This window comes from Plectrocnemia conspersa, unplaced genomic scaffold (genome assembly GCF_051122295.1).
Source record: "Plectrocnemia conspersa isolate PC_06_02 unplaced genomic scaffold, ASM5112229v1 ptg000011l, whole genome shotgun sequence".
In the NCBI taxonomy this organism is placed as follows: domain Eukaryota; kingdom Metazoa; phylum Arthropoda; class Insecta; order Trichoptera; family Polycentropodidae; genus Plectrocnemia; species Plectrocnemia conspersa.
This window is the reverse complement of record NW_028277175.1, coordinates 22,960,464-22,978,765: the sequence shown is the minus strand read 5'-3', so window position 1 is coordinate 22,978,765 and position 18,302 is coordinate 22,960,464. Positions and strand designations below refer to the sequence as shown.

General features: G+C 29.8%; 2 protein-coding genes across 3 annotated transcripts; one reads left to right on the top strand and one right to left on the bottom strand.

Annotated features, from left to right (window-relative positions):
* Positions 1–1,005: 1,005 nt before the first annotated feature.
* mmy (UDP-N-acetylglucosamine pyrophosphorylase mmy) lies at positions 1,006–12,935 on the bottom strand. 2 transcript variants are annotated; one of them, XM_088197852.1, is made up of 2 exons: positions 12,792–12,935; positions 1,006–2,673 (listed from the first exon to the last, which is right to left on the bottom strand). In XM_088197852.1, exon 2 carries the CDS (start codon positions 2,641–2,643, stop codon positions 1,168–1,170), a length of 1,476 nt encoding a protein of 491 aa, XP_088053978.1. In that variant the 5' UTR covers positions 2,644–2,673; positions 12,792–12,935; the 3' UTR covers positions 1,006–1,167. The 2 variants fall into 2 exon arrangements, with proteins under 2 accessions (XP_088053978.1, XP_088053979.1); XM_088197853.1 differs by lacking the exon at positions 12,792–12,935 and adding an exon at positions 3,323–3,424.
* A 1,386-nt stretch (positions 12,936–14,321) lies between these two features.
* Positions 14,322–17,601, top strand: LOC148230007 (uncharacterized). The gene is made up of 3 exons (XM_088197343.1): positions 14,322–14,450; positions 14,527–14,770; positions 14,833–17,601. The coding sequence occupies exons 1-3, from the start codon at positions 14,407–14,409 to the stop codon at positions 16,099–16,101; spliced, it is 1,557 nt and encodes a 518-aa protein (XP_088053469.1). The 5' UTR covers positions 14,322–14,406; the 3' UTR covers positions 16,102–17,601.
* The last annotated feature ends 701 nt before the right edge of the window (positions 17,602–18,302 follow it).

The following is an 18,302-nucleotide window of genomic DNA, read 5'->3' as shown; positions in this document are numbered from 1 at the left end:
CTTTTGACTTGAAATATACAAGAATTAAGACAAAAGAATTCTTACACCAAGCGTAGCTACGACGAATCGACCGAGACGATATGTACTTTAATGATTTAAACATAATCAACGCTTGGTACATGTTCAGTAATAATAGCAATTAAAATAAATATTTATTAAAAATAAAAAAATATTTCGTATATTATGTATATTATATTATATTTCTCTCATGTTATTAAATTTAAGTACAACAAGACAAAATGAACACTTTCATGTTATTTCATTATTTTTTATACATTTTTTACATAAAAAAGATAAATTTAATAATAATATTACATACATTTATGTAAATACATACATACATACGTACAAAAATCACAGAAAGGACCTTTAATTTTTAAAAAGAAAGCATAGATTCCAATAAAAAACATTATAAGCGTGCACTAATAACAGTGCGGCTCATGTAAACATAATTTTTACAAACATACAATTGAAAAATTTAAATTATCTACATACATACATATAATAAACGTTTTAAAAACAAAAAATGTCATTAAAATGAAATATACTATTTTCTATACGTAATATAAAATGTTTATAATAGGGTGGAATCAGTGTGGCCAACAATGAAAATTAATATTGAGTAAAATTTAATGAATCTTGCTTTAAAATACATAATTTATAACTGTGTATTTGTTTTTAATATATAATAATAATGTATAAAAAATATTAAAAAATTAATTATATTTTTATATAAATTAAAAGGGGAGATCAAAGTTGGCAACACTGGGTGGAATGTATAATATGACTTGCATATAGACATGTACTTCTCACCAAGTATATAAATTTCAATAGAATAAAAAACAATCTATAAAATATTGACAAGTTATAACGCACAGAACAAAACTATGTATTATATACACAAAAATGATACAAATACACATTATGGTCCCTTTAAATTTTACAAAAAAATCTATATACAAATAATACGCATCATTGGTTTAGTTCTACTTTTTCAAAATTACATTTATTTTTTCTTTCACTTAGAAGTAAATAGCTTTTGAGCAAAAAAAAACTAATAAATATAAGTAAACCAAATAATAATTTTAAAAAATCTCATCATGATCATTGATATAAAAAAATTTACACTAATTTGACAAAAATGCCGACGCCGATTCAATCAGCGAGTCAAAGCTTGCCGTTCATGTTGCCGTTTTTTATGCCATTCTCGGACATAGCGCTTAACAAAGCAGGCGATTTAGAATACACCTTTCCTTTGACAATGTTTTTGATATCTTCACCTGCGTAAGACAGCAGTGGAGATATTTCGCAGAATACGCCGTCTTCGACGACGCCGCCAGCTTGTACAATGTATTTCTTATGAAGATTGTTGATGTCTTGACGTGCAGTGGAAGGACAATCTTTGCCGGCCGAATCGGCGTTCTTCAAAGCGCTGAATTCCACATCGCGCAAAACTTCAAACACCACAAAATTGTCCGCAAACTCGAACACGTCAAAGACAAACTTTTCAATTTTGATACCGTTGGGCTTCTCGGGCGTTCTTTTTTCACCGTCATCGTCCACGTAAGCTATCTTCTTTTTAGCCACGTGCAATTTGAGCTGCTTTTCATGCTCGCAAGCGATTCTCCTCAAAAAAGTGGTCGCGAAGTAATGATTGCAAATATTTCCTGCGTTAAAAAGCAATCTGCCGTCGTCCGGATTCTGCTTTTCCGCAGTCTTCAATGTAATCTCAGAATATTCTACTACTTGAAATCTACCGTCGACTACGCATACGACGCCTACGGCTTCATTCGGTGTTGATTTTTCAACAACTTTAGCTGCACAATCAGCTTTTGATTCTACACAATATCCGATGAACACAGGATCGGCTACTTTGATGAGGATGTTGTCTACGGAATGAGCATGTAGATGCTTAATGCCTCTCTTTTCCATATCGTCCAATATTCCCTTATCTCTCAAAGCTCTATAGATTCCACCGTTGCCATCAGGGGCCGTAGCTACCTTATACTTCTGATCTAAAATGATCTTACCGTCTAATGTATAACACGGTAAACTGCCCTGCTCGAACATTTTTATATTATCTTTGCACAATCCAAAGAAGTTGTTCTTTTCAAAATACTCCAGTGTAGAATACATAGTGTGTTCGCTCGTCATTATGTACCACATGATAGTGCCTTTAGTTCCGTATATTTTATAAGCTAAGTTCTGCAATCTTATGATTCTCTCCGCTTGTATTTGGAATAATGATTTGTTTGAAGGTAAGCCGACATTATACATTCCTTTAGGATTAGCGAAACCCAATCTAGTGCCTTGTCCGCCGGCCATCAAAAGAACTCCGACGTGCCCCATCGAGATGGCCTTCAATCCCAACTTTTCATATTGCGATAGTTGATCCGGCGAACAGGAAGAGACCGACTTCATCTGCGATTTTGGTATAGGCTTCATTCTATTGTCAAGCTTCTCCGTCAAGTTCATTTCTTGAGTAGCTCGTAAGAAATAAGAGTTGATCTCGCTCAAATCTAACTCAGATATATCATCACATAGATGAACCTTTTCTTTATGGGATAACTCATTCCAAAACTTTAGCAGATGCTCCTGCTTGTGCTGGGTCAGCTTATCGTTCAGCCGGTCAAAATCTGACATTTTGGAATCGATTACAGCCCTGTGTTGAATCTGAAAATGATAAATTAGATAGTATAAATCGAATTGTAGCGTTTCTGAGAGAGATTAAGACTTATCGTTAAGATTATGAAACATCTGTCTTATCTTAGTAAAGGATTAGAATTCCAATATAATATCTGATAAATTAGTTATTAAAAAAATATATTGAAAAGCAACCTGTCAATTTTTAACAATAACATATGTGATAAAATGTGTATATTTTTAGCTTTTTGAGGATAATATGTAAAATTAAATATGATATGTAATCAGTACACATGTATTATATATGAAAACATATTAAAATTTGTATAAAGTGTTAAGCCGTTTATTGAAAATATGAATAATTGCGTGCTTAATAATCTTATTGATTATCTATGTAGGGTTTATAATGAAGAATAGTAATACTACTGATAACTGAACAATAGAAATGACGATATTAATTAAGTTATTGTTTCAGTATTTACTAAAGTCTACTATATTTCAGATAACACGATAACATTACTATGTTTCTAAAAATAGTTTATAAAACATTATGCAAATAATCGAATAGATACTATTGTCAGTTATACTATACTTATTAACACTGTTAATGGGCGGAAGAGGAACAAAAAGGGCAATAGTGATTAGAATGTAGTTTTTTTTTGATTTTTTGGATACTCACGGCCAAAACTACCCGCTTTCGAGGAGTCCGAGTGGGCAAGTGACTGGTACACGAAGGCGGAATCAAAGTTAAAAGCCAGTCGCTAGCCTTGGACTCAAAGACAACCAATTTCAACTTTCACTTGATATTTACCATTGAAATGTATACGTATACTTTCTATAAATGCGATCTATGCGTTATTACATTAAATTACGTAAATTGACACAAAACAGTGCTATAATAACGCGATAGGAAAATGTGTCGAAATATAAATCGGAAATGTATGAGAATGTAATTGGATTAGAATTCTCATTTATTATTTATTTGACACATAATTGGACTAACAAATCAAGCAATATAATCATTTATTAACTTGACTTTCATTTTATACCAAATAAAAACACGTAGCCCTTGTCGAGGACAAAGCAAGGACATAAATGCCGCTAATACATATGTATGTGTATATAAAAAACAACACAATATATACTTTTTATTTTTTTATCTATGAATTTAATTAAATACATCTTACGATCGAGTGCTAAAGGTTGACTTTTTGTATTGTATTTTATATCAGATACACACAGTTTTAGAGAGGTTTCATTTATATTAAACTAGGTAGCTAGTAAGACATGTATCTACAAAGTATGAGAAAAAAATCGATGATGGCTCAGCGTGCATGCTCAAGCGTGTACGATTCATAAAAAATAATTACATTATCAACAGCGATGCATAGATCGTTACTAAATGGAAGCTGTGGAGAAAATAATGTGAGGCTTAATTTTAATTTCTCCACCTCCCATTCTTTATTGATAGCAAAAAATAATATAATTACACTGTATAATAAGGTTTTTATTGCAAATATACGACATACTTTTAATGTAGCGATTTACATATGTAGTTGTTTTTTACTATCATTTGAATTTGCCCCCCTTGAATTTGACCAGAAAAATCATATCATTTAATGAAATACTAATATTTTTTAAAATATGTCATTTTAATGAAATCATATCGGAATACATTTTCACTAGTAATTATATATTTTTACCAGCAAAAATGTAATTTATCTGGCATGTGATGGTAAAATGATATAATTTAAAAGTTTCCATATGTAGTAATACATACATTTACATACTTATAATTATTTATTTGCATGCGATGTATAAATGTTACAGTAAATGTGTTTTATTCAGAAGTTATATTTTCACTAGTGAAGTTCAAATACATTTTCACCAGTAGATATATATTTCTACTAGCGAAAATATAATTTAACTGATGAGCACTAGTGAAATCATATGCTGCTCTAAAATGTCTATGAAATTATTTCACAGTTGGGAAACATCTATTTTTTGTTCAAACCCAAATCTAATTATAGTTTTAGAAATTTCATTAAGTCCAAAATACAAACTAAGCCAACTCATCTATCAGTGTAAAATAAGCGAAAAAAGAAGTACTTACAGATAGACGTTGCATATCGCATTATATTTTTTTAATATTTAATGTTTTCATATTCACATGAATACTTAATAATTATATACTATTTTTCTGTAAATCAACATTTTTTTATAATATTTTTTTTTATAAATACTTAATAATTACATATTAAACTTTGCTTATTAGAGTCAGACGCTAAATTGAGACAAAAAAAATTAGGGTCCAATCGACTGTAATCTAATATTCGTTGTTTTACTGTCAAATGCATATTTTTTACACATACATACATTATTTAGCTTGGAATTAGCTGAATTACAATTGTTTACCTCTTGTATTATAGTATAAATAATATATATATATATATATATATATATAAGAGATCCTGTTGTGAGTTAAGTAATTAAATATAAAAATATAGATGGCATTAATTTCAATCTAAAATAGAAAAACGGCGCTTCTATAGCTTCTATTGACGCACTGCATCTGGTGCAAGCATTCAATATAACCGTCAATACTTTTATATGTATTAGAAGTAAGAAAAAACAACAATATACGACTGTAGATTAAAGCTTAGGAAAATCATGAATCATTATAAATATTATTATCTATAATCTATCTATATTATACGAGCTATGCGGATTTGTATTAAATATCCTTTTACGCATTTATTTTATAGATTATCCAGAGTTTGTGATAAGATGTTATCAAAAAAGCATGCAAAATACGTTTATTACACGTTGCGAAGATTATTGCAATCTGCTTTGAAGACTAAACGTGTCATAATATACTTATTAATCGAAAGATTATGGTTTATATGATTTATTTCAATCGCTTAAGTTTAACTATTTTTTAACATCTAAATAAAATCATAAACCTGATTTTCCATTATTGTAATATAATTTATTTACAAGGTCATCAGTGATGGTAAATTCGATATATTAAATGCATATATAACGATATTGAAAATCAGGGGTTGCCAACAGTCGATCGATGCATAACTTAATCGCGTATTTGTTTTGCATCATCAATAAAACCGGTTGAACGATTACATACATAAAAAAATGTAAGCAAATATTAAATTTAAACATCACATTTGCTGGTCCCTGAATAAAACAATAACACTGATAACAAAACGGGAGTACTCAATCGTCATTATCATTTCAATTATACTGTTATCGATTGCGAAAGTTACCAATTGTTTGTTTAATTATCGCCTGACGCGTCGGTTTTGTTTTAAGATCGAAATACGAAATTCCATACGAAGATAAATCCGAAACCTATTGTATAACAAAAATACTTCTATTTTATTTTAAGAAAATATCGATAAATATTTATCAGTGTAGCACCTTTCTTAATGTAAGGTCGCGCAGCGTTAAATTTTTCGATTTTAACACTACTGAAAAATTTCGATATAACTTTTCAGATTGTTTTTATTAGGTAGCGGATTTAATATTGTTCTTGTAAACTGGCATTAAAAAATTGCAATTTTTATAATTTATATGAAGTTTGTGAAAATATGAGATTTTATTAAAAAACTTTATTTTCTTTGAAAAAAAATATATTTTAAAACGTGCAGCGAAAATATGAACTGCCTTTTTGTTTTAAAATGATCTGATAAAAAAATAAATGATAAAATGATACCCTTTTAAGGTTTAAGAACCCTAAGGAGTGTGACTTCGTAGCCAGTGAGACTTAGGTGAATCTAGTTAGAGTTTTATTAGATTATATTACAATTGCGACAGATGATAAATGGTGAGATGTTTTCTCCGAGCGGTGGTAGAGAAGCTGGCGCAGGGATGATGTCCGTGGAAGATCCTCAGAGGTCTTGTAGGTGCCTGCAGCGAAAATGTCTGGAGGCAGTTCCTCTTGCTGCGATGATCCTGTTCGGGAGTCTCAGGTAGTCTGCCAAACGGGGTGAATCTGTTTCTTTGAGTATCTGCCGGAGTCTGCAAGTGCATTCTTTTCATCGGAGTCCAGGCTTAAGTATCAATCACAATCATGCAGCGATCATACAGTCAAGAGATGTACTCGTTTCTTAGAACATCGAAATAGGTATACGTCTTTATAAAGCGACATTTGCTTGATGGGTATTGTCCAAGGTCGTATTGCATTACAACGGGAATCCTTAAAATTATATCCGTGACTGTTTCGCAACAAAAATAATTCTCTCAATTTACTTGCGTGTTATTTTTTCTGGTTGTAACGAGGGTTTTTTGTGTGGTCCATCCTTTACGCTATTGTCTTATTTCCTTGTAGATGGACGATCATTTTGGTCAGTCAATTAATGCAAGATTTGAGAATAAGACCATTTCAAACATGGGCATATGTGTGTGGTCGCCACACCCTAAATCAAATCTGATCTGTATTATAATACTGGCTATGTATAACAGTGCAACGTTCGGAGTCAGAGATATTAAGATTCACGTGTAGTGCCAATGTAGGAGAATATTATATAAGTTAATTATGTATATGTTATTGCTATCTAAATATAATTAAACTGTCTTTTAAAGAGTTTAACTAACGGTAAAATGTTCATCAACCTCTATAAGGTCAAGGAAGTCACTCAAAGCTCGACTTACAAACAGTATTGGAATTAACAATTGTGAAGCAGAATCGTGTGTTGAATTTATATTTTACACATACATAAAAATCTGTATGTATGTAGAGGAAACTATAGATAGAGATAACCCATTTATGGCACAGGCACTCACTTACTTCTGATTGTACAACAAACGAACTAACAATCAACGATGCACGCTTAAAAACCTCTTGAAGAGTCAAGAAATTAAATAAATAGATAAGAGGAGATAATCTTTAAAATAAGCATTTTTATCTATTGTAATCAATTTCACAATTAAGACCTTACATCCGGAGTATGGTTGAATCATATAGATTAATATCTGTTTTAATAGATATCTATGATACTTCACATGAATATGAATATAGTTTTGTGTTTATTCCCAATAATACAGGATTGAAGTCGTGTTAAAATATTAATGGAGCAATGAACGATAAAGTGTGTGAAGTCATAAAAATATTTAAATGATCTAAGGAATATACTTTTCACAAGTAATTATATAATTAACTGAAATTTCATAATAAACAATTATATATTTTTACACATTTCCAAGACATCATATCTTGATAACAGATTATATCTTTTTAAGTTAAGAATTTCTGATTATACTTAAGATATATAAAAGTGATTTAGAGGGCAGTAAAATAGAAGAAATAAAACATTATCTTTTTGGTAAAAAAAATAATTTGCTTACGAACAGATCTTTTTAAAAAAAAATGTTTTTTTATGAACCAAAAGATTTTATATACTTGTTTAAATAATATTATGTCGCTGTGTTATCCTCTATGTATGAATAATTATTTGTTATAGAATTGCACTCAGAGATAAGTGAAATGCTTCGAACGGTTCACCGACTCTTTCATAGATAAAAAATAGACAGTTTGAATTTCTATTTTTCGCTGCTTCATTATATTTCTAAATCGTGAACATTGAAGTCATATTTTTTATACTAAAAAAAATATGTTTTTATACTAAAAAAATATCGTGATCAACTAAAGGTAGTTAATTCTGCAGCATAAACTGCATAAAGCGATAATAATAATAATGACAACGAACCATTTCGACACATGAATGCTGTCAAAATGTCGTAACGTAAATCATTGCTCAAATATCTATCGTAAAACCAGTTTAACCTTTCAAGTGCTGTATTTTTTTTATTGTAAATGTCATCTTGGATCTTGATCGTTTTTACATTAACACTGTAAGAAACAGGCCTGTATAAACGCAAGGTTTCACACATAAATATTCGCCTTTTTATTTTTTATCTTTCGTACAATTGCTATCGTTCTAGATTCATGATTTTTTTACATTGTACAAGTTATTAAATATTAATATATAATAAAAATAATTTTAATTTACATTTTAAATATCTTTATCTTTATTATTTTGTATTGTTATTAAGCATAGTATATTCGAAACAAGGGATCAGAAACATTTGTATACTAGGCAAATTAAAAAAAAAAAATAATGTAAATATATACTTTCGATATCAACTCTTCTAATATTAAATGACACGAATATCAATTGAATATGCTCATACAGTAACCGCTGGCGTAAGCATGATACACATGTTGCATCATCGGCCATTATACGAAAATTTAAATTAATATCAAAGGTAACTTATGGTCGACCATTAAAATAAAAATCAAGATTTACAATTATTAAAAAGTATTTAAATCCAATCAATTAGTAAGCTCTGCATTTTGTTCATTTTTACCCTGGATTTTCAAGCCAAATTAAATTAAAAAATATATTACAGTTAATATCCAGTCAAACTTTCATTCACCTTATACTTTTTAAATCAAAATAAACAGTATATTATAGGACTATTTCCCGATAGTGAAATTAATTTTTTAATCTTCCGTTGTAAATCAGTAATTGCGTAAGTCAATAAATAATATAATTTATAATCAATAAATGTCACTCTGCAGCTACAGCCGGTTTTTAACGCATTTTTATGAACAAAAAATTGAGACTGCTGCGGTACTCGCGTCAGTGGCCTCTGTGTTATCAGTTTAGGCCTTACTGACTACGCTATTCCGGCCTAGATATATTTATGAATGTCTGTGAACAAACGTTCGGACACTATACAATTGAAAATAAATCAGACCCTTTACCGACTAAAATTAGGACAAGAAAAACCCATATGATAAAATTATCGTGACATAATAGAGTGAAAAACTAAAAAAAATGTAGTGATATAACCTAACCGTAGCACATACGTTTAAGAGACATATTCTCAGAGCCTTTGGCAGGATAAGTAGGTATACCTAGACCAATGGTGTAAGTCGGCTATAAATATCCAAAAGACCCAGGTTCGAATCCCACATGGACCCTAATGTTTTTCAATTTCTATTTTATCTGAGAGCTTGATATTAGTGATTATTATATTATTATAATTCCACTACATGTTTGCATAGTGACATATTTTGATTGTAAACTGTAATAACGGTTTATAATTATTAAAATATAGTCACTGATTTCTGTCTGTTGTCTCACTACTTACTAATAAGTTGTTTTCAAATATTCGTTGGTTTTAACTATTCGAATATCTGATGGTAAACGATAAAATATTCGACTGTTCGAATATATAAGTTTAAATAATGAATACATATTTTTATGTTAACAATAAAAAGTATGCAATATTTATTTTACTTTTAAGACTAATAAAGCATTAAATGTTTTAAACTTTAATTACGAAATTTCATTATTTCTAATGCCGTAAAGATTTCGTTGCTGTTGATGTGGGTCTATTATCAGCAATTGGGAAAAAAGTAATACCACAATAACTGACTTTAAATTAAACATTAATAGTATAGATTTAAAAGAGGAAGCATATTAAATATTAATTTTTGAAAAGTCCACAGCTGCATAATATTCCCTCGTTAAAATATTTACTGAAATTTCGGCATTTAAAAAGTGTTTTTTGTTTATTTATTTTGTATGCAATTGTTTGTTAACATCTAGATTGGCAATGCGTTGCAACACATTGAAATAATGCCTCTCATATTTGTATGGAAGATTTTCTTGCAGGAATTATATATATAAAGTAATTTAAAAAAATACTTATTTATAAATACATATCATAATAAGACCTGTTATTTTGTTTGCTTGTGTATACAGAATTAACATTAGTAAATACTCAATAAAATTTCAGACTCGTTCAACTGTAAAAATAGACAATCAGTATTAAATGAGTCAAAACAAATTGAGAGAGGAGAAGCGTTGTTTGTCCATACAAACATCCATTAAAATAGTGGTTCCCAACTTGCGGTTTCGAAAATAGCAATAACATAAACTAACGAAAATACAGATCAATGCACTAGCAACAGATTAATACTAAACATCGTTAAGAAATAAAAACTTTAGTCTTTTAACAAATTTAAACATTTCACGTAGAAAATATTGTGAAAAAATGTTAATAGTTATTTCTTAAGACAGAGCTAACGTATTGCTTTCACAGGAAAAGCTAGTGTTTTCCTATTTTTTAAGAAATTAAAAATTGATCCAAACTCAAAAATTCGGACATACGAAAATATATGTAATATGCAGTAAGTATTTATACTAAATTTAAAACCTTTTTAGTAATTTAATTTATAACAATTTGGGCTAATATTTGTGCATGTTAAAATATAAATGAACGCGAACAATGGTAAAAAAGTTATTGAAACATCCTAAAACATAATTATTACATTAATAATTTATTACAAATACTTATGAGATATTATTAAGTCGTTGATTATTTATTACACTCTTAACTTTTTGTTAAACGTCTTACTAACAAATTATCACTTGTTTAATAAGCATTTAATTATTTTCTTTTAAAATATAAAAATCTCATCGATTTGACTAAATAGAAATTAAAAATAATAGGCTCGTATCGTTCTAGTTAGAATTTTAAAACGGTTGAGTTCAGAATTTATATTACATGGGTCAGAAATTTTTTTGAATTGTCAAAATATTAAAAAAAAAAAGTATTGGGTCAGAATTAATAATAATTGGTCGTAAATTATTTTATATTAAATGAATTTATACGAATTTACATTGGACTGGTCAGAATTTATATTAAATGGTAAGAATCATCTTGACAGATGGTCAGAATCATATTTTTTGGTTGGCAATAGTGTTGTCATTGCTGTAAAGCTAAAGATTGGTACAACTGGTCGATCTGTTATTCGCAAGTCGGCAGTTCATTATCAAGGTTTTTAACGCCAACTTGTTTGGTTGGGCTTGCAACATTGTCAGATTTCAACAGAGCAAGCTAAGCGTGCTTTCCGCCGCCGCTATGTCGTAATTACCGCTTCGTTCGTCGCTCTGAGTACCTTCGCATCCTATATACAAATAAATAGATTCGTTGAGAATTATTCATGGGGCGTTCACTGTACTGACCAACGCTCGCTCGCACCTAACCTGAGCAACAGTCTAGGTGCAAACGAGATATTTTTAAAATAAATAATTTATTGCCCATATATTTTTATAAATATTATAATATTATTATTAATTTACATGATAGTCTTATGTTTAATTATATTATTATTCTAACCATTTGATATTTGTTCTAATATAATTCTAAGTTGATTTAAATTCTGACCATTGATTTTTTTGCCAAAATAATGTGGTCTCTTTAATGATTTTCGATGTTATGCAAAAAAATAATATTAAAATTTATCTGAAACATGTAATTTGCTGTTTGGTGCCTATTTGAATCATATGATACAAAAATGAAATACAGATTTACAAGTTTCAACAACCCAACATTAAATATATCATAAAGTAAAATTATCTGAATTTCACCAAGTAAATTAAAAGCAAATCATATTTAAATGTTACCAGATGTTATCGTACATTTGTACACAAAAATATAATTATATTAATTTCGACACCTTAGAATCTAAATATATTTTAGTTAAGGTGTGATATTTGAAAGTTATTATGATGTATAAATTAAAAATGAAATCAACAAAAATAGAATTCTATACAGAGAGCATTTATAATTTTTAGCATTATTCATACTCGAATGAAACTGAAAGCATCTAGTGTTTTGCGCAAATGCCCGTTATGGTAATCGCCATTGTATCGGAAGTTGCCAATTTAAAATAATCGTGAAAGTACTCAGCAGCGTATCGATTACGACGCTATTTATGAACTTCCCGTCAAAATTTTGGTCTAAACAAAAAATATGTGCCATAAATAAATCGATTTGAATATATTATACATATTACTACATACAAACAAAACGGAGAAAATTTAAAATGGCGCGCGGGAAACGTAAACGAAACGAAAATACCGAGAGCGTATGAAATAATTGAGCGAATGTCTATCGCCTGAAAATCGAGAGACGGTTCGCGAATATTAGAAAGCTATTACGGGCGAACTTTTCAAATGCAAAATTGGTGCCATTTGTTTATGAATTACGGAACGTCGAAATGCGGAAATGCGGAAAGAGGCGGATTAGTTGGCTCGAAAAACGTATCTACTCACGGCTATGAACGCTGCGGCGCGTCTCGCCGTCGACGAGCGAATGTCGGCTCGCGAAGCTGATTCCACACGTCACTTTGACACTTCATCGCAACAGCCGGCTCCAGCACGGCTTCTGGTGCTTTCACTGATAAGCGCGCGTTCGCCGGCCATATCCTTTCCATTTGTGCAATGGCGGCAGAAAAATTGTGCTATTCTTAACGCAAAACACTTTTATGTATCACTAAGATACCCGATACACATATAAAGCATATTAATATTTTAAGAAGAGGCTAAAAATTTAAAATCAGCAGAAGCAGGGTAATTGCAAAACATATCAAATTTTCACGCTGCGTTAGTGAATTTATATCGACATTTTCGTTATAAAAAAGCAGAATAAAAAAATAATTAAATATTTCAAGTTGTCATAGTAAGCTTACCGTGTAATTCCTTTTTTACATAGCCTACTGTTTAAAAAAAGGTGTTCCGATTTATTTGGGTTAGGTCGCACTAAAAATAATATAAAACTACCAACTTCTCTTCGAGAGGGGAAGTTAAGCACTAACAAAAAGTTTTTCTCGTAATACATGTGTATATGCTGTTATTCATAGTATATGTGTATTATGTAATAATTTATTATAAAGCCTTACGGGTCACGATCGACTTTTAGGTTCGGCGCGCACTAAGTAACTTGGCTGCCCGTATAACGCTTCGGTTAGAGCGTCTTGGTGACGTCACGCCACCAAGACGCTATAACAGAGTTTTTAGTGAAATCACCTACGGTTGCTGCAGCCAGAGCACCCGTGAGTGAGATATGCCGCGTACGCGGCGTATCTCACGCATCCAATACATTTCTATGCGCTGTCTCTGTCTTTTCTGACTGCGGCAGCCAAGTTGCCTAGTGTGCGCCCAGTCTTAAGCAACCTGAATTTTTAACAACCGCATGTGTAAAAATGTTTTATTAATACTTTCTCATAAGTTTATATTTTAAAATTTTAAGCACTGGCAAAAGGCAGGACATTATTTTTGTGGACCTCGACGGAAGACAACGGCCGGTACTACCTCGTTCACCGTTCACTCATACATAAATATATATATATATATATATATATATATATATATATATATATATATATATATATATATATATCTATTTCAATCATTATTTTATTCAACTCTTTCGTCCAATTTGTTTAGATAGTCTTATAAAAAACGCAACCATTTTGTTATTTTGTGCAAGGAAAATAGCATGAATATGTCGATTAAAAAATTAAAAATATTTTCAAATAATTGTCAGACTATAAAACATGATTCATTTTTGTATAAATCTTTCTTACTTAGTATTAACAATACAGTAATAATTTTATTTAATTGTCTTTTATTATGATTGAAAACTATTTACTAAAACTATAACAATCCATACAGTTAAATTAAATAAAAAAAATCTTATTTTCATTAGCTACTACACATACGAATATTTTTTATCTATATATTTCTGTTAAATTTCTCGCGCGAAATAACGCACAGATGGTCGCCATGAAATGCTTCATGGCCAAAACAAAAACTCGAGCTGTCAAATTTGGCCGGTTGTTTATTTACTCGTTTTCACTACAAATGGCAAAAATACATTAATATCACAATGGAAAACCCGCCAAACGGCTTAGATAATAAGAGAAGACTAATGTAACTAATCAAAATCGTATTTATATCCAAAATCTTTAATTTACATAAAAATATCGTAATCCTGTTTTTTTTCTAGTGTCAAATTACGAAAGATTGATGTTACACAACAAAGTTATGGGTTCGTAAAGAAGGCTTGTTCTGAAAATCCAAAGGAAGGTCGCACAGTAGTTCCCAATGAGATTACAAGCAGAACGATCATTCCAGATAGCGCTTGCAGTTTAGACTTCGATAGAATATTTCGATGTGATGTATGTCAGATGTGGTTCATAGACATAGAAACACTATTTATACACGTTGATCATCAACACGAGGAAATAAAGGTACTGTTTGAAAATTATTCGAATAATATTATTTTTTTATTATTATTATACACGATTTTCAGCTCACAAAAGATCTTGAAGTCGCGCTGTTGAATCAATGGCAGAATATATTAGAAGTGGAGAAATCGATAATGAAACATGTGTCGAATAATAAACTTAAAAGTGCAAAACGGCTTCTTAAATGTTCGTTGCCTATATTGAAAGGATTTTATACTAGCGTATTTGAGCCAAATGATAATATTTTTGAAACGTTTATTATGATGATGCGAACTCGCATCAAGTCGATTATTAGGAATTGTAAGGTAAACGTTAGTGAGAATGTTAATAAAGTAAATAGTAATATTATTACATCGAGCGGAAAAGATGAAGATGTATTAAAGAAAAGAAAAAGTAGAAAGAGAAAACACTCGGATGTTAAAGTTATGGATAGCTCGAATCCGACTGAGAAAAATATCTCTGATTTTTCATCGGATGATGATATGTGCTTAAGAGATGCGATTAAACTACATAAATCGAATGAAATCAGGGTAGAGAATAATGCTAATGATGTAGAATCTGATGTATTTGATGAAGTTTTACCAGTTATAGAATATTATTTAGAACCGGAGAGAGAAAATGGTAAGCCGTTAAACACTTTTGAAAGATTTTCGGTTTGTTCGGCAATTAATGATGTATTAATGGAAAAAGAAGTTAATTTGAATAAGTTAAATGATGTCGTATTGAAGAGGTACGTAGTCGAGATGGACGAAATAATTCCTGAAGGAGTATTTAAACTTTCTGGACATATTTTAACTGATAAAATGAATAGTTGGAGTGAGATGAAATTGAGTGATTTTATATCTAAAAATAGGTCGAAACAATGGAGAAAGAGGAAAAGTAAATCAGACGAAGATGAAGCTTCGGATGACGAATTTTCTAATGATAGGAAATCGCTCAAAACTGTCGCTATTGAATTTCAGTGTGAAATTTGCGAAATGTTCTTTAGTACGTTTGAGGCTAAGGATGAACATGAAAAATTGCATTTGATGCATGAAATGTTTTGGTATTGTCCGGTGTGTGAGTTACAGTTTCCAACTTTGTTGACGATAAAAAGTCACTATAAAGAAAAGAAATGTAAAAATGTAGTTATTAAACCGTCGGCTGGTCCTAGCAAAGTTATGAAATTCGATAAACAAAGTTCGGAAGCGCCTGAGTGCTCACAGTGTGATAGAAAATTTACAAGCGTAGCTAGATTAAATCAACACGTAACTCATATGCATCAAGGTATTGCATTTAAGAAGAACAAGAAATCCATAGAAAGTCTTCGAATAATAGAGATGAAAGAGCGTTGAAGATAACAGTTAAATAAAACCCAAAAGGCCCACCCACCGTTGTCTTCAAATTCATATTATGTACTTCTAATATCAACGAAATTTTAGAAGCTAGAACATAGGGATTAAAATATATATACCAGTATTGTATAAATATTTTCTTTCACTGAAGGTAAAACTCCCTTTTACTCTTCAGAAACAGAAGTTTGCAATCCATTGCCGCCTTGGTCAAATTATATTCTACTGACCATTTTAATGTGTGCCGATCTCATCGATGTAAGTGAGGCTATTTTGTTTTGTGGCGATTTTTCTTATGTTGCGCCATTTCAGAACTTTATAGTCCAGTCGTACATTTGCTGGAGTAACAGACATACATCTCCATATTTAACTTTCATTCCTTGATAAATTCATTTAAAAATAAGATGAGACTCTGATAAGTGGTGCTCTATTTTAGGACATATTACAAGTACACCAGTAATTTTAACGCTTAATCTGTGGACCAATTGCACACGAGTTCTATTACATAAAATATGGCGATTTTTCGTGCATATTTCATTAAAATATTCTTAACGCCTTTAATTTAAATCGGATTTAAATAATTATTTTTTATTTGTATTCAACATTTACTGTAGAATCTGTAGATAAAACATAAACACTTATATAAAACTACTCATATTAAAAATTTTACACACTTTGTTTAGAAAAAGATCATTAATATGGTTTTTAATAGCTTACACAGGATGCACAAATGTTTTTTGTTTTGGCAAGTAAATCGTATATAAAAAATCTGTGACATTTATAAATTTTTATTATTAAATTAATTTGTAGTATATGTGTTCCTAAAATGTGTCCTTAATACTATTTTATTTTCTTGCACGGAATATTTCGAAATCCACTTAATCCATACATTTAAAAAACGGAAAATTTCAGGGACCGCAGATAAAGTGTTAAGCTACTGATGTGCCTTCATGTTGCATGCCTGATTCATACTGCCTCTTTTCTATATTTTTTTGTACTCTGATGTTTTTCGGAAGTTGCAATATTGATATTTTTTTCGAAATCTACCCAATGTTACTTAAATATGTTTGTCGCTGCTCTATAACAAAATAAACACACCATATTAGATTTTTAGACATTTAGTAATAATGTTATTTAAAAAATGTATAGTAAATATTGTACAGATATCGAAAAGTAACAATTTATCTTGTTCGTGATTATTAGTTTTAAGCGGAAGTTACCGACTATGACAATGCAAAGATAAAATAATAACATGGTTGTTTTGTTTTAAATTCGACTAAGCCTCCTCTACTCGGTGATTGAGTTTCAACGTTTAATTTGTTCGAAACTCTACTATTAATAATACCTCATTTAATTTTGTGTTACGTGTTTTAAATATTTGTGTGAAAATGAATTTTTTAAATGGAAAAATGTTATTGCAAAAATTATATATTTTTATATGAAACGAATGTAGTAAATTTTATGTATATGATAAGTACAAAAATAAAACATTTTTTTATAATAGTTTTTTTTATATATTTTCTTTATTTTACATCTGAATAAACATTTTTTATAAGATTTCGACGAATTTACAATATTGTTTAATTGATATGGTTTTTTTATTACTTCATTTATCAACATTATAAAATAATTAATGATAAATTAGATATCGTTTCGAATGGCGATTGATGTTTTTCATTATTGTATTGGACGACTCATAATATGGAAATTATATACATATACATTTGTTTATTTATCGTTATAGTATCATAATAATACTTCACACTTTTATAAAAATAGATGTAAAGCTAGAAGTTTATGTTTTAAGCATATTTTCCTATGAAACCTGTATGACAAAAATATACGTACACATTAAATCTGTATTACAGATTTTTATAAAATTTTGCACCATTGATTTCCACACATTTTTGGTAAATAATTTATACATACGTAAACATTTTCTATGAGTGTTAAATAACTAGTGCAAAATATATATAATTTCTGTAGACATGACCGTAAAATTAATTACAGAAAATTAAACATTTATTGCACAATAATAATAACGAAAATTAAATAAACAATAAATAACAAATTATTAATAATTTGAGCAAATTCTAAACGCACAACCTATTTTTGCATTTGGGTACGTTGCTAATAATATAATTACATATAAATAATAGTGAACGTTTCAGAATCACAGATTAACTTACAGATGGAGCGTTCAA

Bases quoted from the DNA above. Each gene is read 5' to 3' on its own strand.
- mmy (XM_088197852.1), bottom strand. From the start codon at position 2,643: ATGTCAGATTTTGACCGGCTGAACGATAAGCTGACCCAGCACAAGCAG.
- LOC148230007 (XM_088197343.1), top strand. From the start codon at position 14,407: ATGGAAAACCCGCCAAACGGCTTAGATAATAAGAGAAGACTAAT. The intron at 14,451-14,526 runs GTAACTAATCAA...TTTTTTTTCTAG, and splicing joins GATAATAAGAGAAGACTAAT to TGTCAAATTACGAAAGATTG. The intron at 14,771-14,832 runs GTACTGTTTGAA...CACGATTTTCAG, and splicing joins ATCAACACGAGGAAATAAAG to CTCACAAAAGATCTTGAAGT.